This window comes from Protopterus annectens, chromosome 10.part0 (genome assembly GCF_019279795.1).
Source record: "Protopterus annectens isolate FY-2018-M chromosome 10.part0, PAN1.0, whole genome shotgun sequence".
Taxonomy (NCBI): Eukaryota; Metazoa; Chordata; order Ceratodontiformes; family Protopteridae; genus Protopterus; species Protopterus annectens.
Window position 1 is genome coordinate 406,527,787 of NC_056744.1, and position 22,587 is coordinate 406,550,373.

The 22,587-nt window shown below is 41.7% G+C and overlaps 1 protein-coding gene across 1 annotated transcript in view; it reads right to left on the reverse strand.

Moving 5' to 3' along the window:
• Positions 1-22,587, reverse strand: part of TPR (translocated promoter region, nuclear basket protein) — a gene marked incomplete in the record, with an annotated part of 1,837,142 nt that overhangs the window by 603,784 nt on the left and 1,210,771 nt on the right. The window contains 1 exon segment of the mRNA XM_044085316.1: positions 15,497-15,775. Within this exon segment, the coding sequence (XP_043941251.1) occupies positions 15,497-15,775 (279 nt within the window).

Here is a 22,587-nt window from a genome sequence, read left to right on the forward strand (position 1 = left end):
ATCGAACAGGACAACGTCTTACTGTGAGGCGACAATGCTACCGCAGCACCACCACCGCAGTCAGTTATACATTGGTAAGAGAAGAAAATATATGAAGTAAGATTCTACAATTAAAAGTTAAAAGTACCCTTTCAGATGACCAAGCCTACAGGGGATCCGATATACAGCATGTGATCAGAGAGGAGTTTGGGGAGTTGACCCTTTTTACAGGAAAAATGTCACTCAAAGTGTCCGAGTCTATACAGAGCACTGCCAAGCACTTGAGGGGAATCCAATACGCAGACCCTGAAAATATAAGGATGAAGTATTTAGGCAAATATGCTGAAGTTAGAAAAAAATCAAACAGTACTTACTGAAAAATAAAGAATTAGCTTGTCAAGAATGATGAAAAGAGGAGAGTCACATGAATGGCTACTACTAATGCTGGTCTCAGCACAGCTTCACTCTGTTGGGATACAATACTCCTTTGCTTCTACTCTGACCAGAAGCAAAATATTAGCACCAATCCCAAGAAGAGAAGCAGGCCACGGGCCTGTTTGGTGATACACAGTCTTGTCCCAGATGATGCAAGGGTCTGCAGGCTTGTAGCCTTTTTCTGGTAGATGCCTCGAATAGCAACCAGACCAATCAGGTACATTAAGCACAGACACTCACTCTCCAACCAGAAAGAGTCAGGAATCAATGCACTCTGCTCCTACTCTCACCAGCATCAGAATATAAGCACAGATTCCAAGCTGTCACTTATTAAGCAGTTAAGCTTTCTGGTGATAATGTAACTGCACTCCTCCTCTCACCAGGAGACAACAGAAGCACTAATCCCAAGATGACTGAGAGGCAGAATGTGGGCTCCCAGGTAACTGGTGGTCTTGCAATAAATGCTTAAAGGTAAGATGAAAAAAATGGTTTAGCCTAAACACTGCAGTGTGCACTAGAAGAGTTAGATGTGAAAGTAGGTAACTTAAGTTTTAACTAAAGTTTTAATGGAGAGTCACGATTTTTAAAACAGCAAGACAGACTGAAAGGGGTGGTCACTTTTGTATTCTGGTACTATGGAATACAGTAGGATGGCCAATAAATTTAAATAGTTCATTCTGGACAGTGTAGTAGATTCCTCTTCCTCAGACTCCTAGTCTAAAAGACAGAGAATCTAAGATGAGCAAGAAAGATTCCTCATCTGAATAAACCTCCTCCTCCTCAGAGGAATCCTTTTCCTATGGTCTGTTAAGGGGAGTAGAGGACCAAGGGGGAGCTGGAGCTGAAACAGTAACTCCATAAGGTTGTTTCAAAACCATTAAAGCATTAAACAACCCCCGAGTGAAATTCAGCCATTCACTCTGTGGGTCTTTAGAAGCAAGAGAAATATGCTTGGTCTCTTGCTTTTTCTTCAAGGGGACATGTGCCTTATAAAATTTAGAAGGCTCAGACCCCAATCAGCATTCAATAGCAGTAGTCAGGACTTCCTCCCTGACCAAAATCTGAGGAACATCCCTAGGCCCCTCGGAAATATCTGTGGCAGTTTCCATGAATGTCTAAAGCAGATGTCTGCAAGGCCTCCAAGGATGTGAGTAAGGATGGATAAATGTTGGCCTCCAAAATGGTCACGGTAGAAGAATCCAACGCTGGCACCAAATGATCCTCCAGATATTTCACTTGCCTGGGGAGAGAAGTCTGGCACAGGATGTACAGCAGAAGAATCTGGCCTAGATTTCTTAGCTGCCTTCTTCACGGAATCTATCCTTCAGAGTGGGAAGTTCCTTCCAACACTGGCATTTACACTTCTTGGATGACATGAAACCTCACAAGCAGCAATGCAAAATAAAAAGACAAGATCAAAATAATCCCAACAGGACAGTTATCTGAAATGGCTTGGTGAACCAGCAACGGAGCAGGCATCACGAGATGGCATTCGGACTGACAGCAAAGAAGTTCTGAGGACGTTATGTCTGGATATCACCTTTATGACCTACCCTATGCAGGGAGCATACGTGTGATATACAGCGTACCTTAGAGCAACCTAAAGGCTTGGGTATTACCGGCTGGACACTGAGCCGCCACTGGCAGGGGATCCCCACTGTAATGAATACTGTTAACAGTGAAATGGAAGGATGATGTTGTTTATAAACAGTACATATCTGACTACTGATACCTAAATTTGTAAAGAAATCACTAAATTTCTGGATAAGTCTTCCATCCATACAGCTTAACCTCTCAGTGCAAGAATTGTGGACAATGCCAAAAAAAAAATACTTTACATATTTTATATATATATATATATATATATATATATATATATATATATATATATATATATATACACACACACATACATACATACACACACTTGGGGGGGTGGCAAAGGTCGAATTCAGGGACAGGTTTTAAATATTGCTAACATAAAAGTAGCAAGTTGCTAGAACAGGTTTTGCATTAGCATACACATTCTGTATGATATTGCTTGAAACTCAAATGGCAATTTAGTAATTTCAGTCCTCTGTGATTAAGTGGAAAAAGTACAGTTTTGTACCTACCATAAATGTAGATGTCCGAACAGGAATGCATCTGCAGTCCTTACAAATGGGGTTGTCCTGTCGTCAGGCAGCCCTTCGGTCGGCCGGATTCCAAAGTCTGGGTCTGGCCTCGGCTGGTGTCGCACTTCACCCGACATCATAGCTGCAGTTCTTCGGGTATAAAGGCATCAGCCGACGCCATTTTCCTCAGTGTTTCTTGCCCCAGATGCCAGTTGCCCTCTTGGATAGCGAAATTTTGGATAAATGCCAATGTTTCCAAATAGTAGAAGGCAAACACAAAAAATAAGCATGTATGTACATATATACAAACAAATACACCATAAGAGATCCCCCCAGCTAGCTATTAGATGGGCAAATACCCTAGGAATACCACAGAGGGGAGGATGGTGGTAATCCTGACTGCAGATGCATTCCTGTTGGACATCTACATTTATGGTAGGTACAAAACTGTACTATGTCCTTCAAGGATGCATCTGCAGTCCTTATAAATGGGTAGAATACCATAGCCAAACTAGGGGAGGAGGAAGAAGAAATTATGGTGTAGTTAGGATCCCTTGCAAAACAGCAGTGGCAAACCCTGCTCGGGATCTAGAGTATAAAGGTAAGTTATAATGCTTGGCAAATGTATGCACGGAGGTCCAAGTAGCAGCCTCTATAATGTCCTTGGTAGCCACTCCTCGTAAGAAAGCTGTGGTAGTGGCTGTAGCCCTTGTAGAATGAGGCCTTATGTTCTGTGGAGTTTGCTTTCCATGGTAGGAGTAACAGAATCTGATGCAATTTCCTATCCACTTGGAGATTGTCTGTTTTGAAATTGCTTTTCCTTCCCTTCCTGTTGCATATGCTACCAGAAGCTGGTCAGTTTTCTATTGCCCTTGGTTCTGTCCAGGTAGTAGCGCAACTGTCTATGTACATCCAAAGTATGCAGCAGTCTTTCCCCTGTTCTGTGGATTGGGGAAGAAGGTAGGTAGGTGGATAGCCTGGTTTAAAGACACTCTGGATACCACCTTAGGCATAAATGTAGGATTTGTTCTCATGGACACTCTATCTTGATGGAAGATTAGGAAGGGTTGTACTGCCATTAAAGCCTGTAGCTCAGAAACCCTTCTTGCTGAGGTAATTGCCAGCAGAAAAGCAGTTTTCCAGGATAGGTGTTGAAGATCTGCTGTTGCGGCTGGTTCGAAAGGGGGGAGTGTCAATTTTTCTAGCACAAAGTTCAAGTCCCATGCTGGTAATGGTGGTTTCCTAGGAGGTTTTACATTTTTAATTCCTCTCAGAAACTGCCTGAGTAGAGGATGCGAGAAGACAGGAGGATCGAAGCTGTATTCTGCAGAAATAGCTGATGCAAGTATCTTGATGGAGGAATAGGACAGGCCTGTATGAAAAAGCTCTGCCAAATACTCCAGGATGTTGGCAATGTCTACCTTTGACACATCTTTTCCCCTTTCAGTACTCCAAATGAGAAACCTTTTCCATTTTTTTATTTTTTATTTATTTTATTTTACATTTGTTGACCGGGCTAGTCTAGCTGGATATATATCCGTTTACAGTAGAGGCCCGGGGAGAAAAGCTCCAGTATAGATAAAAATTAGTGATTTATAACAATTTCAGAATTTTCTTAATAGATTTATACAAGGTACAAGAGAGGATATCTATGATATAAAAAAACATTAAGTCAAGTTATACAACAAAATATAAGAACTACATACTAAAGTTAATAAGAAATATAGGCATACCTTAGGATTCAACTCTCAACTCCAGAAAGCATCAGGTAAGGCCAGTAAGGGGACAGAAAGAAAAAATAAAAAGGCATATTGAGACAAACTTTCAATCGGGATTGGTACAGGGACATAGCCATTGAGAAGTAAGATGTGCTTTGATTTGTCTTTTGAACAGAGAGGTGGACTGTAGAGTAGCTATTTCTTGAGGGATAAGATTCCAGCGTTTCCCTATGGAATTTGAAAATAGTGCATCCCCAGCTTTATTATATGATTTAGTTACGGATACTAGAAACTTATTGGCGGAACGAAGTGTGTTTAGGTTCTTATATGGAGAAATAAGTCTAGCCAGGCTTGGAGTATTTTCAGGGAAATGAAGGGTTTTATGAATGATAAGTAGTTGTTGGTAGAGTAGGTGGTTATTTAGTTCTAGCCAATTTAGTTGTTTCAGGTTGTGACAGTGGTGAGTTCTAAGGGGAGTTGCATTAATGAATCTCGCTATACTGTTACAGCAGGTTGAGAGTTTATTGATGTTATTTTTAGATAGTGTGGTATATATAGCTGAAGCATAAAAAAGGGTGGAGAGCAGGTGGGTCTGTGCAATGGTTTTCTAGCTGCTGGGTTAAGGAAGGGTTTAATTCTGTAGAGTGTCCCAATTTTTTTATTAACAGCTTTAATAGTACTATTAATTTGGTCATCAAAGTTAAGATGGTTGTCAATGGTTACACCTAATAGTCGAGTGGTATTGTCAGGGTTAATACAGGTAGAATTATCTGAGGTGATAGTAAAGAGAGGTGCAGGAGATTTATTAGTAGGAGTAAAGAGAAGAAGCTTTGTTTTTTTTGGGATTAAGGAGGAGGCAGTGCTGCATAAACCATTTTCAACGTTATGAAAGGTTGTTTGGGTGATGGACTGGAGAGGAAATATTTATGGCAGAGCAGATCAATGTCGAGTCATCTGCATATTGGATGCAGGTTGCTTGTGGTAATGCTCAAATATAGGTCATTAATAAATACTGAGAAAAGAAGGGGTCCAAGGATAGATCCTTGTGGAACACCAACATTTACTGGGAGTAAAGATGAAAGGTTGTTCTCCCAGAGAACTGCTTGTTGCCTGTTTTCAAGATAGCTTCTAAACCACTGTAAAGTATGTGAGCTTAAGGAGAGGTTGTTAAGTTTTTCAAGAAGTATGTTATGGTTAACCATATCAAAAGCTTTTGATAGATCTATAAATAGTGCAGAAGAGAGAAGGTTACTGTTTCGATTTCTATTTATGGAGTCAGCAAAGGACAGAAGGGCAGTAGTAGTACTGTGATGGGGCCTAAAACCATGTTGACAGTCAGCTAGAAGGTTGTTTTGGAGAAGGTAGTTAAGAAATTGTTTGTGTATACACCTTTCCATTATCTTAGCTAATGGGGACAGTAAGGCAATAGGACGATAATTGGATAATTCAGAAGAAGGGCCCCCTTTATGAAGGGGAATTATGTGAGATATCTTCCAAACTGAAGGTATTTTCCTTTCGGAGATGGTCCTATTTATTAGAATAGATATTGGGTGATAGATAGCTTTTGCAGCAATTTGTAAGTATTCAGAAGGGAGTTGGTCAGCCGATGGGGTGCACGGTTTTAGTTGTAAGAGAAGCTTATATATGATAGAAGAGACAGGTTGGATTTGAAAGACATTAGTAGAGGCTGGAGAGGTATTATGTGAGGATGCAGTAGGTGTTGGTAGTGAGTTTGCTAGTGTTAGAATGGCTTCTGTAAAGTAGTTATTAAAGGCATCTGGGATCTGGGTAGAGGTATTAGGGTTAAATCCTGAGGGGGTAGGAGTAGGAGAATGTCCTGCTTTAAGAAGGTTATTAATACCTGACCAAAATTTTTGAGGGGTATTTTGTGTGGTTTTTTGAAGGTGAAGATAAAATTCCTTTTTGTCTCTAAGAGTGTCTTTCTTGGTAGTATTTCTTAACTGTTTGTAGAGGAGATGGTCAGATGGAGATTTGGTAGCTTTCCATTTAGCCCAGGTTTTATTTCTAAGGATCATTTTTTCTTTTGTTTGCTTTGTAAGCCAAGGGGCAGTTTTGGCTCTTATCCTAGTAGAGTGGAATGGAGCATGATAGTCAAGGATTTGTAGAAACTTTGTGTTAAAATAGGTAACTGCTTCATTAAGTTCAAGGTGTGATAAAGGTGACCAGTCACATGCCTGTAATTCAGTAAGGAAGTTATCAGGGTTGAAAAATCTTTTTGAGCGGCATCTTCTAAGTTTATGCATATTAGGAATATTCAGTTTTTGTCTGATAACATATGTAAGTGTGTGATCACTAATACTATCAGGAAGTGTTCCTGGAGTATAGTCACTGGGGGCGTTATTAATTAGAATCCAGTCCAGAATTGTTTCTTTCTTATTTGGTTTATGGATTCTAGTTGTAGTTGTTATTAATTGAGAGTAACCATGGAGATTAATATGGTTAGTAGGTTGTTGGGCTGCGCAGGTTTTCCAATCAATGTTGAAATCACCAAGTATTATGGTTTCTTGGGGTAGTTGGTTGGACAGAGAACTGAGTAGGTTTTCTAGCGTTTGGGTATTATTACCAGGGGGAAGGTACATACATATTAGATAGATTGCTTTATTGTTGTTTATCTGTAGCTTGATTGATAAAATTTCTGATTTTGGGCTTGTTAATGGCAGTTCCTTAAACTGGGTTATTTGTAGGTTGGATTTATAAATAATGGCTATACCGCCACCTTTCTTCTTTATTCGGTCATTTCTAAGTATGTTATAACCAGGAGGGGTGATTTCCTGGTCTAGAGTAGAGGGTTTTAGCCATGTTTCTGTTACACATAATATGTCGAATGAATGCAGGTGAAGGAGGGCATGAAGATGGTGGATTTTGTTGTTCATACTTCTGATATTGATGTGAGCTATTAGAAGTGAATTGGTAGCTCTAGAACCTGATGCAAGAAGAGGAGAAGAATTTACATTTTGGTTATGATTGCTTAGGGTAGAAGGACCGGGATTAGGATGAATGTCACCATGTAAGAGGAGTTGATGATGGGGAGATGATAGTACTTTAAGAAGTTTGAGGCAAATATTAAGAATTCTTTTGTTAAAGTTGAGGGTTAAGTGAGAAGCCCTATGATATTTTGGGAGTAGATAGCTGGAAGAGCAGGTAATGTTACTATGTTTAAGGGGGCTAAAGCTAGATGAAGGTAAAGTTTGCTTTAGGTGAAGGTTTTGTTCATAGAAAGTGTTAATTTGCAAAGAGGTGATATAGTATGATAAAGAAAGAGAGGCTAAAGTAATAGTGGAGAGTAGAGTATAGATGAGAAAGACTTTTAAAGTTGGAGGCATAGTTCCTTCTTGTTGAGGGTCTGCGGGCCTCAAGGATAATGTCTTTAACCCTTTGGGATAAATCTGGGTTAGTTGCTCTTATGTAATGTTCCAGGCAGTCAGCTGCAGTGTTTTCAGGTTTGGATGCAGGGTGTTGTAGCCGCTCTGAGTTAACAGCAAAGGAATCAGGGGTAGTGTCCACATTTTACCCCGAGACATGCTCCTCAGTAATGGGTACCAATGTTGTCTTGGCCAGTCTGGAGCTATCAGAATGATCCTTGGACGTTCCTCTTTGATTTTCAATAGCACCTTGTGCATCAAAGGAAGAGGTGGGAATGCATATGCTGTCAGGCCTTTCCAACTGAAGGATAGAGAGTCGACCTTCCAAGCAAGTGGGTGGTACGTCCTTGTGCAGAATTTCTTGAGCTGGTGATTGAGTGGGGATGCGAATAGGTCTATTTGTGGCAGTCCCCATTTCCTTGTGATGACCTTGAAGATGTCCGGGTGTAGCATCCATTCGTGAGCATCCGAGGTAGTTCTGCTTAATATGTCTGCTAGGATGTTTTCTTTTCCCGGTACAAAATTGCTTGTAACTGAATGTTGTAGCTCAGAGCCATATTCCATAGGTCCAGTGCCATCCGGCATAGAGGGTATGAATGAGTGCCTCCCTGTTTGTTGATGTACCACATGACTGTGGTGTTGTCTGTCCTTATCAACTGCCCTTCTTGGAGGAATGGTCTGAAATTCTGGATTGCTAGTTTTACTGCCAGCATTTCCTTTTGATTTATGTGCAGGTGCAGCTGATCTGGAGTCCATAAGCCTTGTATGCACTTGTCCAGCATGTGGGCCCCAACCGAGGTCTGAGGCGTCCGTTGTGATGGTTTGGCTTGGTTGAATGCTGTGGAAGGGCAAACCTGGGTTTGACTGGCATGCCTGAGCCCACCATAGGAACTCTTGTTTCAGGCATGGGATTAGTGGTATTTCGGTTTCTAGGCTGTGCCGGTGTTGAGACCATAAATTCTTCAGGTACCACTGTAGCTTTCTCATATGCAGTCTCGCATGAGGGACCAGGATTATGCAGGATGCCATGAAGCCCAAGGCCTGCAGTACTTTCCTTGCTGTTAGTTTGTTCTGCTTTGTTAATGCCAAGAAGTAGAGAGGAAGTTGTTCTTGTTTTTCTGCAGTTAGGAATGCCATCTGTTTTACTGTGTCCAATTCTGCACCTAAGAAGGTTATTCTTTGGGATGGTATCAGTCTTGATTTTTTTATATTGACTGTATATCCCAGGGCTTGCAGTAAGCAAATGACTCTTTGTAAGTCCTCTGCTAGCTTGTTTTTGTTGTCCGCTTGTATCAGGCAGTCGTCCAGGTATGGATATATTTGGATTCCCTGAAGCCTGCAGTGAGCGATTACTGATGCCAGGCATTTTGTGAACACTCTGGGCGCAGTAGATAAGCCAAAGGGCAATGCTGAGAATTGATAATGCTCTGATCCTGCAAGAAATCTGAGGTATCTTCTGCAATTTGGTCGTATGGGGACGTGCAGGTATGCCTCCTTGAGATCTAGAGTCACCAGCCAATACTCCTTGCCCATTATGGAAAGAAGTTGCTGTAGGGTCAGCATTTTGAATTTTGGAACAATGATGAATGTGTTTAAAGCGGACAGGTCGAGAATAGGCCTCCAATTTTTCTCTTTTCTTGGTACCAGGAATAGTCTGGAGTAAAATCCTTTTCCTTGTTCCATAGATGGTACCCTTTCCACAGCTCTCATCTTTGCTAATTGAGCTATTTGTTTTAGAGCTTCTGTCTTTTGGTTTGGTGGTAGGTTTGGCATTCCTCTTTTTCCTGGTAAAGTATGGAAATGAAACCTGTAGCCTTGGTCTATAGTTTGCAAAATCCACTTGTCTCTTGTGATGTAGTGCCAGTTTTGTGAAAATAAGGCTAACTTTCCGCCTAAGGGTGCTGCTATTTGTTCCCTGGTAGGCGGTGTCAGAGCCAAGTCACTGTGATTGTCCTGTTGCAGTGGTAGTACTTGTGTCTGTGCCTCGCTGGTTGTTACCTTGCCACTGGCGTCCCCTGTAGGCACCTCCTCTGGATTGATTTCTGCCTCTTGAACGCCTATTCCTGCCTCTCTGTGTTTTAGAGGAGTCTGGAAAGGACCAATTTTTGGAAGGCCAGTTCCTGCTAAACTTTGGAGGCTGAACCTGTAAGAAATCTTTCACTGTTTGTACAGATTTTGCCTTCTCTTCCATTTTCTTCAGTACCTGCTGAGCAGGAGAACCAAATAAACTGACCTTATCCATAGGAGCATCTAATAGTTTTGCTTTAACATGATCCGCAAGACCTGTTCTTTCAACCATGCATGCCTTCTTATAACTGTGCCAGTCATGGCTGATCTAAAGGAAGCCTCCAGTGCATCATAGCCACATTTTAAAGAATGGTTACTAACCTGCTGAATGTTATGCACCATTTCTAGAACATATTTCTTATCTAAAGAATCATCAGAGGACAGTTTCTTAGTTAACTGATCAAGCATAAACTCCTGGTATTGGATCATATGAAACTGACAGGTCAATGCCCTAGCTGAGAGAGTAGCAGAGGTGTATACTTTTTTACCCCATCTCTCTAAGGACCTGGATTCCCTTTCAGAGGGGAGAAGGTTTTTAACTGAGGTTGAAGCTACTGCCTTAGGCCCCAGGGAGATAGTCTCGGGATCTGCAAAAGAAGCCTTGTATAAATGGTGATGTGTGTCCGGGACCCTGTAGAACCTATCGGGCTTAGCAGGGGCTGGAGGCAAAGTATCAGGAGCAGTGCAAGCATCATTAAATGCATCATCTACAACAGGAAGAACTGGAGCTATAGCTAAAGGCCTATGTTGTGGTAAATGCAAAAAAGTCCTAAGCCTTTTCCTTGAATCTGAGAAATCTTGCCCCTGCCATTGGAATTGCTCTCTCATGGCATGTAAGGTTTCCCCAAAGGAAAATTCCTCTGGTGGAGAGGCAGAAGGAATCGATTCCTCAGCATCAGAGTCTTCATAAGGAGAAAAAGGAGCCTCTGGATGGTCTGTATTGTCTGTATCATCAGAAGAATCATCTGAGGACACTGGCTCAGGGGGCTCTGCTCTAGGTCTCTTTTCTGGAGGAGGTTGAGAGGCCCTGTCTGGATGAGGTTGGGATCCCCTTATTAAAGAGATGAGATCCTCTGCCAGAGTGAGCATTTGGGAACTAGAACTGGGCCTGCGAGAGGGGGGCTTAACAGGCACAGACGTAGAAGTTTTGGCTGCTTTAGCCCTGGCAAAGGTCTTTATGGACATGGCTGCAGGCGGCCTAGCAGCACCATGTGCAGGGGTTGAAACATCCAAAGGGATGGTGTCTGATAATTCTTGTGAAACCACAGTAGCAGGTTGAATTTCAGAGGCCGATTCAACCAGGTTAGAAGGGGCCTTGGTAGTAGTCATGGATTCGGCTGAAGATAGAACCGTTTGCTCGGTTTCGGCCGAAACCGAGACACTCGCGGTTTGCTTAACCGCGGTTTCGGCCGAAACCGCGGACCACGAGTGTCGGTCCTTTTCTTTGCGTTTCTTAACAACTTGTGAAGTCGGAGGATCCGACGGCATTATGTACACAAAATCTGAGCCGAAAAACTGTTCAGCAAACTCCGACCGACGTCTAAGCGTCCGTCGGTTGAAAGAAGCACAGGCTAAACAAGCTGCTACGTCGTGGTCTGGGCCTAAACAAGGTAAGCAGTAAGAGTGGAAATCTTTATGAGGTATTTGTTTCCCACAAGTTAAACAGTTATTCACTTTTTCTGACATCGGCTGAGGCAAGAAATAGTCCCCAACGGGGTACTTAGCTTTTTAGAAGTCTTCGAAGTAGTATTCGGTAGTAGTAATCTCTGGATCTGACCGACCGGCACTTGCGAACAGCTTCTGCTACGGGCGCCACGCGGCAAGAAAGACTGAGGAAAATGGCGTCGGCTGATGCCTTTATACCCGAAGAACTGCAGCTATGACATCGGGTGAAGTGCGACACCAGCCGAGGCCAGACCCAGACTTTGGAATCCGGCCGACCGAAGGGCTGCCTGACGACAGGACAACCCCATTTGTAAGGACTGCAGATGCATCCTTGAAGGACATCCACACATATGTTTGTACTTCATGTACTACACACACATGTTTTTTGTAGCATCTGCTTACCATTTCTCTCTTCACAAAGTGCAAAACCTTCAGAAGGAATAGACTTATGCATTTTATTACCCCGCTATTTATGATCTCTTACTGCATAAATGATCTTTTCCTACATTATGTTATACTCAGACTCTCTCTATATATTGCCCATTGCATTAATTGTACATGCAAACATTTTTGTAATCTAAGTTTACCTGCTCCTAATTTTGAAAAGGCTCAGATTTGTACTGTATACTCTCTTTTTTTGGTTTAGTAAACATTAGTAAACACTAAACTGACTGAGCATGGTCTAGAAGGAACAGTGCTGCAACCTGGTAAATAAATATAAATGAATACAATAAAGGGGTTAGAGAAAGGGCAAAGTGAAAGTGGGCAGAGTCCATATGAATGAAAAGGGAGGAGAGGAAATCTTTGCTAGATGGGCCATTGCATAAGATATCTGATGGGGGAAGATGACAGGAGAAACAGACACAGAATAAGTGATAAGCAGACAGCTCAGGCCTCAGAGTAAGCACTGTAGGTTTACGATGGCAGGGATGCAGTACAGGAAAGCAAGGAAAGACATATCTGGATTTTTGTTGGGTTTTATGGAATAGTACATTAAAACTACAAGTAGATGGGTACAACGAATGGAGGTAAGGCTAGATGGCTGTGGGAAAGGTTAGTCCTTGGGAAGATGACAAAAGAGAGTTAAGGAACCAACAGTGGTGTGTAAAATACTACAGAGAAGATAAGAAGGGGAAAGCTTTGGGGGGGGGGGTGGTGGATCAGTATCCTTTGAAATTAGTATAACAGTGGGAAAACAGCTGCAGTGGATTTGGGTACAGTTTTTAATGGAGTACTGAAGGAGGGCTGTGCCCAGTGTCATACAGGAAAGCCTCTTTTTTGGGCTATCCAGTAAAGGCAACCACACTAACCTATCTTTGATAAATGTGTACACTAATGCCTATACATAGGTATTGGTTGTCAGGGCAGAGTGGTAGTAGAAAGGCAGGTGAAATTTAAGGGACAATGATCTGAAGACCTTTGTCATTTGTGCTTAGATTTTAAGAAAGACTGGTAAAATATGGGATGTCTGATGGAAGGAATCACGGTGTTGGTATTAAAAAGTTTCAATACTAAAGGTTGAGATATTTTAAGCAGATTTTAAAGGAGGTGGGGCTGATGGGAGGACAATGACAGGTGAGACGGCACTTCAGGGTCGTACTTCGACTGTAAATGTGAACAAGAGTAAGTTGAGACAGGTAGGCATTGGCAGAGGTACCTGATGAAGCTGCACTGTATTACCCCTACTGTTCCAAATGATTACTGAAATGTTAGAAGACAGGTCTCAAAGAAGACCGAGACAGAAATCTTGGAAACTGAGCTGGAAACTTCTCAGCTATACCTCATTATGAGGAATAATTCTTATTTGGAGTCTTAAAAACATCCCTGTTCCACAGTATTCTGCACTGAATGGATCTGTCAAAAGTTCATTAAGAATTTTGGAACAAATATCCAAAATAAAGGATTCTGATTCATCAAAATAACTACATATAATGTAACATTTTAGCATACAAACAGTTTTCTGTAGTTGACCACTTGCTGGATTTTTATTCCATGGGCACAGAAAGCCCACACAAACGTTCTGAGGTCTCAGACTTTATTTACTTTTTCCCCTCTTACTTGGGTACATCCACGAGCTCTTTAAAGAAATGAGCACCGTGACTTGTTTTCCACTGTACGCTATTTATCTGGATGCATGTGCTGTTGAAAAATGGGAATCACCTAGTGTAGTTTTAAGTGACTACACATTCCCTGCATATAAAAAGAGCGGTCTTCATTAAGAAGAAGAATGGGGAGTGGTCACACTAATCATGTATACGAGCCACCTCTTATACGCAGGCACAGTAAAACCTTTTTTGTTATACAACAGAATATTAACTTTCATATTATATGTCAGGAAATAATGAGCCCCGTATAAGTGAGTACAGCCTCTCATATTACATGTGTAAGACTGGAAAATTTTCTGTAATAAAGCTTTCACACTTGGCTCCAAGGAATACGAGCTCCACTGATGCAGACACACCCTCACATTTTACATGCATTCCAAAACAGAACAATAAAACCTGGTGATGGCCCATAAAAGCAGGCACTTTCAATGATTTTAGTGTAAACTACTAGATGGACCTGATGAAGCTCAGGTGAAAGTGTTTTCTTAAATATAGTTCTACAGTTGTAGCTCAGTGTGTCATGTTTTGTTTGTTGAAAGTTAAAAATAAAACCTGTTGACTAAGAATGTGGTTCCACAGGCTGCTGAACTGGTAAACCCTCACAGGTCTTTCAGGAATATTCAAATAAGGCACAAACATCTAAGCTTTGGGATTAGCTCCTGGTTTTTCCATCTCCCAGATTTTCCTAAAATCAGCTCTCATGGACCCCCCTACCATTGTCTGTAACTGCCTTTAAATAACTGACCTGCTGAATGCAATGTATTAGAACAAAAACACTTGTCCATCGACCAGCTTATCTGAATAAACTACAGGAAACTTCAACAAGGTGTCTATTTTCATCCACAGGGAGGGTATCAGAGAAAGACAGACACACAGACAGACAGAGAAAGAGAGAGCGTCTCCTAGACCTGCTAGCTAAAGTGATTTTATCTGGACTCATCCTTTATACTCTGTTGCTTCAGAGGAAGCGGGGGACCTCTCTCTCTCAGCATGCAAAGATCACAAACACTGGAAGGACTGTAAAGCTCTTAAAAGACCCTGAGAAAAGTTATACCAGTCTTCTAGTGATCCCTTCAAACCAAAAGTAGTTGAAGGAGAGTGGGTCTCAAGTTGGACACCCCTGGATGACTCAGATGTCCCAACCTCCAAGAGCAAAACCACTACCTTTTTTCCTTACTCACAACCTACTGAACACCATCCTCACCCTTCAGTCAGAATGAAGTATGGTTCTTTCTTCTCAGCCGGTGTCAGACATCTAGTCTAACAGGGCATGCTGATATCCAGGCTAACAGTGGCTTCCCATAGAGCCTCACCAGGGATGCCAGAATGATTAGACTGACGATCCGAGGGCTTCAAGAGTACCACAGCAGAACCATCCATTCCAGCCCTTTGGAAAAATTGGACATAACTTAGTCTCAATAGTTTCTTTTGAAACCTTTCTCCTTTTCGACTTAAGGGAGACATTCCAGAAGAATAAGCAGCCCTCGACCCTCGAGGTAAGACCGTCAATATTTTTTTTTAAGAAACAGTTTAAGGCTATTCAGCCTGTTATGAATCACCTTAGGAGTAAAAGATCACCAAATGCCATGACTGGGCATAGTGACTTTCTCAAAGTCAAAACTCCTCTGGCTGTGTGGGAGTCCTTGATCAGTATCTGCATACCACATACATACGGCTCCTTTCTGAGGAATTTAACAGTCTACTAAGCTGTACTTTTTTGCTGAAAAAATAAAGGAAGGTTCCCAACAAGGTACTTAGCTATGCACAAAACTTCAGTCACAGGCCAACCACTGACACTGAAGATGCCAAGGACATGACAACTGACTAAGCATGCACCAACTGCGAAACGTTCTGATAAGCCCATATGTTTTATTTTCACTAGCACACACTCATGCTTAGTCAGATGTATGGTACACAAGTAAGCTGCCCAAACGCTTTAGCATACTGGCTAGACATCACTTGACAGGATCATCCTATAAAGCATCATGCTACTGCAACAGTGCTTTAATAATGAACATTATTGAACAAACCTGTGCCAACTACAGCAGTAGAGGTTGATGGTCTTTCTAATGATGAGCTCTGCATGGCCTCCATTACAGCTGGAGTTGATGTTGGTTCCTGACTGGCTGGTTCAATCTGAGACACTGTCTGCTGTGTAGGCTGTACAAAAGCTGTAGCTTGCGTCTGCTGCTGAACTGTTAGTATAGATTGAGAGAGTGTAGTCTGGACATTCGGACTCGTAGAACGCACTGACCCACTTGCATTTCCAAGGACTGAAAAGTGCTCAGCTGGCCCTTCTGACTGCACTGCTGAAATGTAAAAAGAAAAAAATATGATTGTTAATTTTCAAGCACAACAGATGGGAACACAAAGCTGAAAATATACCAAAAAGGAAAACTATACAACACACAGTTTAAAGTACAGTTGTGTTAAGAACTTCCCACAAATGAAGACGGAGAAGTAGACTCAATGAAGCAGTTCTTACTTTTCTGATTTCCTGCCTGCAAGTAGCCCAAATGCCCAATTTCCAGAACTGTGCCTTCCCACAGGGCTTCTGCCAAAAACTGCCCAGAATTACACGGCTCTGTCAGTTTATAAAAAAAGCATACTGTCAAAACCAATATGTTCGACAATGCAGTTAATAGAAAAACTAACAAATCCAGACAACTCTCACCAACGCATTGTTTTTGCAGGGAGGCAAGCCCCCCCCATTCCCCCCACATCCTTGCTAATTATTTATACCAACTCAAGGATTGCACTACAAGTGTGTAAAGGGCAAATTTCCCAGTTCCTACTGTACTGCAATATCAGTCAGAATGGTTCAAATAACCAAACTGTTGACCGCATGGATTTCAACAGTTTCGTCCTTCTACTAACTGACAGACCCCAGCACACAAGAACATTCAGTGATAAGAGGCATCAGCTAATGCCATCTTCAGATCGTTCCTGTGCGGGCTACACCCAGGTAGAAGACATGGGAAACAAAGCCCGAGTGAACCAGGTGGTAACAGACCACTGTACGCCAGATCAACCCTCACAGGTTCCTAACCTCACTCCAGAAAGCACACACTGATAAGAGCAGGAGGGGCCTGACACGGAAGGTTCAGATAAAAGACTAGGGTGTTATCTCAGCATACAAGGTAAAAAATGGTGACAGAAAGAGAAAAGGGCTGGTAGGAGAGTATGTGCACTGTAGCAGTGAATTTTCTTAAACACAGTCATTTATGCCAAGTTCCTAAAATAACAGTGTTGAGTTCATAACAGTAGTACTCACTGCTGCAGTCCTTTTGGAAGATTCCTTTTTTTTTTTTAAATTCTTTTTATTTTATTATCAAATAAGCAAGCAATACAAACCATAGAGAAAATCTGTACAAACACCTACAAATAACTATAAACAACTATACAATGCCCAAATCAATAACAATATATACAACAGACAGGGAAATAAAAAAAAAAAAAAAAAAAACGTTTCAGGTTAATAGACAATCGAAGAATGAATTCCAAAAATTTTCAGAGAAGTACTTGCGATTTCCTTTATAAAAGAGATATTTTTGTGCCTTACTATGCCTAATTACTAATTCCTTTAGACCTTTCCATGTTAGTGCGGCTTGGCATTTCCAATGTAAAGAGATATAATATTTGATAAACATGACAATTGAAATCACCACCTTGAGCTGAGCTTTAGGAATATTATCAGGAGGGATATGTAGTAATGCAAATTGCCAAGAAAGTGTTGATTTCTCGTAACCCATTTTCTCCAAGATAACTTTAAGGGCGCACCACAGTCTGTACACACATTTACAACTCCAGAAAATGTGGTATATATCGGCTACCTGATCCTTACAGAATGGATAGAGACGATGAATTGGGATGAATTTTATTAATAATTGCAGGTGTTAAATACGCATTGTTGGTGATCATAAGTTGCGTATAAAATAGTTTTTTAAAAGGGATAAATTTAATACTTGATTTGAAAGCCTCTTTCATTTCTGTGGGGGTTATATTTGGGTCCTTATCCGTCCAGAATTTAGAAAATAATGGCAAATTATTAGATCTAATAGAAATCATGAACTTGTAAACATTAGATATCATCTTCTTTTTTAGCAGAAGTTGTTTCCAAATAACCTTGGCAATTTCAATATTCTCCCTGGATAGCTCTGGATGGTCAGAATATGGTTTCAATAATTCAAAGATCTGTCTAGTTATTAAAGTATATTTTCTAGATAGATTAAAGGTTTGCCTAATCTCAGATATCTTCAGATGTTTAACTAAGAGGAAGTCTGCCATGCACTTATCCTTAATAAAAGGGAAATTGTCCAAATTTATCATGTTACCGCTCAGAGTTAAATTAGGGTTTAGATGTAATGGTTGGAGGGAAATGAACGCATGCAAAAGTTTTAGAGATGATAATAGTTTACTCAGATTCCTGAAATAAAAAATAGGATGGATCAAGAGAGAAGGCCTGCGGAACAGCAGAGGCAACTCTTGACTTAGCCTTGGTCACCCCTAAGCTGTAACATCTTGAGGAATAGTAGAAAGACATCCAAGTTACTACTTTAAAAATAGCCGCATGGTGACCCCTCTAAGGAAGGCTCTGATGGCAGCAATAAAACACAGGAACAATGCTAGGCAGACATTCACAAGGACCATAACAGTCCGAGCCAAACACATCTATAAGACGCACTAAATAGTTCTTTCCACCCTTTGAGTACTTAATTCAGCACACGTCCCAAATCAAGCAGAGCTGATCATACCCCAGGTGAAAAATTATATCTACCCATCCAATCATTAAGATCAGCCATAAAGGTAGGCAAAGTAGTACTTAGCTTGACATGTAGGAACCTATCCCTTCAGCAAGTGATGTTTGTTTTAATGCAGGGAGTTTTTAAAGCCCCTGGTTTTGAGCAAAAAAAAAAGGAGGCCAAACAAAAACTGGGTCTTTCATGGCTTAAAAAGTGAGACAGGTTATGTTAGAGCAGCCAGTACGCTACTGAGTATAGAGTTGTTCTAATGTATCAGAATAGTGGAAGAAATAGACTTTTCACATTTTCTTGTTTAGAATCACTGGGGTGGAGTGGGCTCTGATAAGCTTCAGGACAGCTTTTGCCATAAGCAGTGTAACAAGAAATGCAAGGAAGCTAACCATTTAGAAAGTGTCTGTTTACTGTTTTCCCTTCTTTCACCATTGGAAAGGATACAGACATCTGATCAGCCCTGGGTTTTTTATTCCTGTGTAAACAAAATCTTAAGTTTTCTATGCACATCAAGGGAACAAAGGGCCCGCTGTCCTGTATTCTGTGGGTCACAAAAGAAAACTGGCATGGCTATGGGACCTTAGGTATGAAAGAAAGGTTACTATGAAGGGATAACCTCTCCTGAAACACTAAGAAAAGTTCTTTGTACATTAAAGCGTACAGCTCAGTCAGGGTCAATTTTTCTAAAACTCAGTTTTCTTAGAGGGCTAGAATACAAGAGTAAGTTCATGAGCTGACAGACTCAAATGGAAGCATACACACTTTTATAGTTAAAGACAAGCCACTTTTGTAAAGGTTTGACAAACACTCCACTGCCACAGACACTTTTGCCTTGTTTGGCTCAAAGTTCCTGGATGACCACCAGTGGGAGAATGCCATTTAATTAGGCAGAGTTTTCTTTTGTTTGGATTCCTATCCCCCTCATAGTTTAGCACATTTTCACAGTGCACATTCCATTTCACAGTGCACATCCCTACCTGTAATCAGTATAAAATCATCCAAGCTGTCATCCTTAGTGTGGCCAAGTTGTGATGCAAGATAAACCCCTTGGTCCATGTCAACTTGGCAGTCTTAAGCAGCACTCTCCGCTTGCCAGGCCAAAAGGAATGCATAAACAGACTTGTCGAATTCAGGGAGAAGATATTATCAAAGTTGCTGTCCTGCAGTGGAAATGTCCAGCTGCCTGTTTAAATGACAGGCGGATGGGCATTTCTCATACACCCCATATCCTACTTGGACTCCGGAAAACATTCCTTTTCAGTATCCAATTTGTAGGGATCTATTTGAGATCAACTTACCCTGTTTGTCAAAACATTTTGAGGAAATATAGGCTTCTGTCAGTCATACCTACCTCTTCAGCAGTTTACAGGCATGCACAGCCAGCCTGCATACAAATGATATGAATGAGTTACTCCTTGTTTTGGCAACACATCACTGTGGTGTTGCCTATCATTACCTGGAGAAACCCAGTCTTTTAAGTGACTGGAAACCTTCAGAGCTAGAATGGCTGCCATCTCTTACATTTCATTCTCTTGCAATCCTATGTTCCTTGAATCTTGACAGCATCAAGACAGATGCCACATGTTAGGTCTAATGAGTCTATATTGAGGGTCTTAGTGGGTTGAAGTGCTCTGAAGGGCACCACATCAAGTTTGCATTGTACCACCACAAGTTCCCCTTTCCGAAGCATAGGAGAAGCAGGGCAGTGGTCTCTAAAGAAAGAATAGTTGTGCAAAATCTTACCATAACCACAGATGTCCTCTTCCATATTGCGGTATTCATAACCTTCGGTATTACCTGTGTAGGTGACCAGAATGTCCCGCCAGTATACAAAAGACTTTCACTACTGCATGGTATGTGTGACATTGCACATAGCAAGGCAGGCAACATAAGCCATAAAGGTGATGCGGGCAAGCACCATTCCTCAGAACTGGATGCCCCAGTCAGAATACCAGTCCAATGATATGAGGTATACATCATCCAGTAAACAGCAAGTACCAAGGGGGTAGGAGAGGGACAGAATACTGCAACATGGAAAATAAGGACATCTGTTGTTATGGTAAGATTCTACACAACTATTGTATGCTCTTCTATTCCAATGTTACAGTATTCATAACCAGAAAGAGAGTACCAAAGCTCATAGAAAGGAAAGGGAGAATGAAGCAGAGGAGGCTTCTATGAACCCATGCAGGATTGCCCTAGCACATCCCGCTCTGGACCTGGAGATAATGTCCAGTTTGTAATATTTGGTGAAGGTATGAACAAGAGACCATGTGGCTATTTCCAAAATAGATGCAGTGTCTAGACATTTGAAAACATTTTTTATGGAAGTTAACGCTGCAGGCTCAAAAGGAGCCTGAGTCAGTTTCTCCAGGACAAACTTTAGATCCTAGGGACGACAGATAGGTTTCCTGGGAGGTCTAATCTGGACACCTTTGAGGAAAAGCTTAACTTGTAACCTAGCAGCTAGAGAAGGATATAAAGGCAGACATGATGAAATGGCTGACAGATGAGCTTTAACAGAACAGAAGTCCAACCCAGCCTTAAGTAGCTCACATAAATTGGAAATAACTAATGGAATGTCCACTGAAAATGGATCCACGTCTTTCTTTAGACACCAGATGGTGAACCTCCTCCATTTGGATAAAAAGGATCTCCTAGTGTTGTGTTTCCTGGCCTCCTGCAGGACTAGAAGCACATCTTCAGAAAAAAAGGCGTCAACAAAGGATCAAAAGCCCATCACCCACAGAGTTAGATTCAGGGAGGGGAGATGTGGCTGGATAAGCGACACCTTGTCTTATGTGAGAAGATCTACCTTGTGGGGTAACTTGTGATGATTGCCCTTGGCTAAATGCAGAAGAGGAGGGAACTAGTCTTGACTTGGCCAAAAGGGAGTCACCAAGAGTTTTGGCTTGACCAGCTGTATTTTCAGTAGGACCTTCCAAATGAATGGAAAGGTGGGGAATGCAGGGTGTCCATCTTTCACATCACAGGGTCTGGAGCTCTAGCACAAAACTTTGGAAGTTGTCTGTTCATGGGGGAGGTAAATGGGTCTATTTGAAGAGTACCCCACTGGTGGACAATGTCCAGAAACACATCCCTGTGAAGCATTCATTCATGGGATTGTGTTATGGACCTGCTGAGTGCTTCGTCCGGCACATTTTGAGCCAAAGGAATATAAACTGCTTGCAAAGAAACCGTCCCTTTAGAGGTAAACTTCCATGCTTGAAGGGCCAACCTGCAAAGCAGGTATGACTTGGTGCCTCCCTATTTGTTTACATAGTGTTGTCTGTGAATAACTGCAGGGGTCCTGGGAGTAGGGAGGAGTGAAAGGCTTAAAGTGCCAGGATCAAAGCTCTCATTTCTTTTACACTATGTTACTTCTTGATTGAGAGAGACCACAGGCCCTGGACGTTTAAGCAACCAAGAGTTGCTCCACACCCCAAGTGCGAGACATCTGTGTAGAGTTCCTGAACTGGGGTTGGTTGTTGCAATGGAAGCCCTGGGTTCAGCTGAATCTGTTGAACCCACCATTTCATTTCTCTCTATGCATGGGAGAAGAGGGAGTATAATTCCAGAGGATGGGCATGCTGACTCCAAAGGGTTTTAGAAACCACTGGATTTTCCACATGTGAAGTCTGGTTAGGGGAAGCATGGGAATGAGTGACGCCATGAACCTAGTATACACAAGTATTCCCTGGCAGAGACAGAGGTTAAGGGGAGTAGCCTGTGGAAGCAGTTGAGCAGAGTTTCCACTTTTTGAGGAGGGATGAAAGTCATTGTCTGATATGTCCTTAGTCTGTATCCTATGAAAATTGCATCCTGGGAAGGACTGACAGAAGACTGGGTTAATATTAAAAACCCAAAAGGCCTGAACAGCGAATGCATGTACATAGATAAAGTCAATGTACATAAACAGCGAAACACGCAATAGCCGAAAATCACAATGTCGAACGTGTTTGTTTAGCCAGCAGCGTGATCATGGGGATAAGGAAATATATCCTTCTCCTCGCTGTAGTATGGTGTCAGAGTTGGTATATTTCAGTAGGGGGTGTGCAGGGGGGCTTGCCCCCCTGCAAAAGTGGGTTAATTTAAGTTTTGTATGTTTGTTTGAAAGTACCTGTGAGGCGCTCTTGCTTGACTAACATGTTCAGCGTTGTGATTTTCACCGATTATGTGTTTTGCTGTTTATGCAAATCAACATTTACGTGTCGACGTACATATATTCGCTGGTCAGGCCTTTCAGGCTTTTAATATAGACCCCAGAAGACTTGCTAAAGTTTATGGTGAATCCCAGGCCTTGGAGAAGGGAAATAGTGAAGACTAGTTTTTAGAGTTTCTGGGTGGACTTCTTTTATTATCAGGTT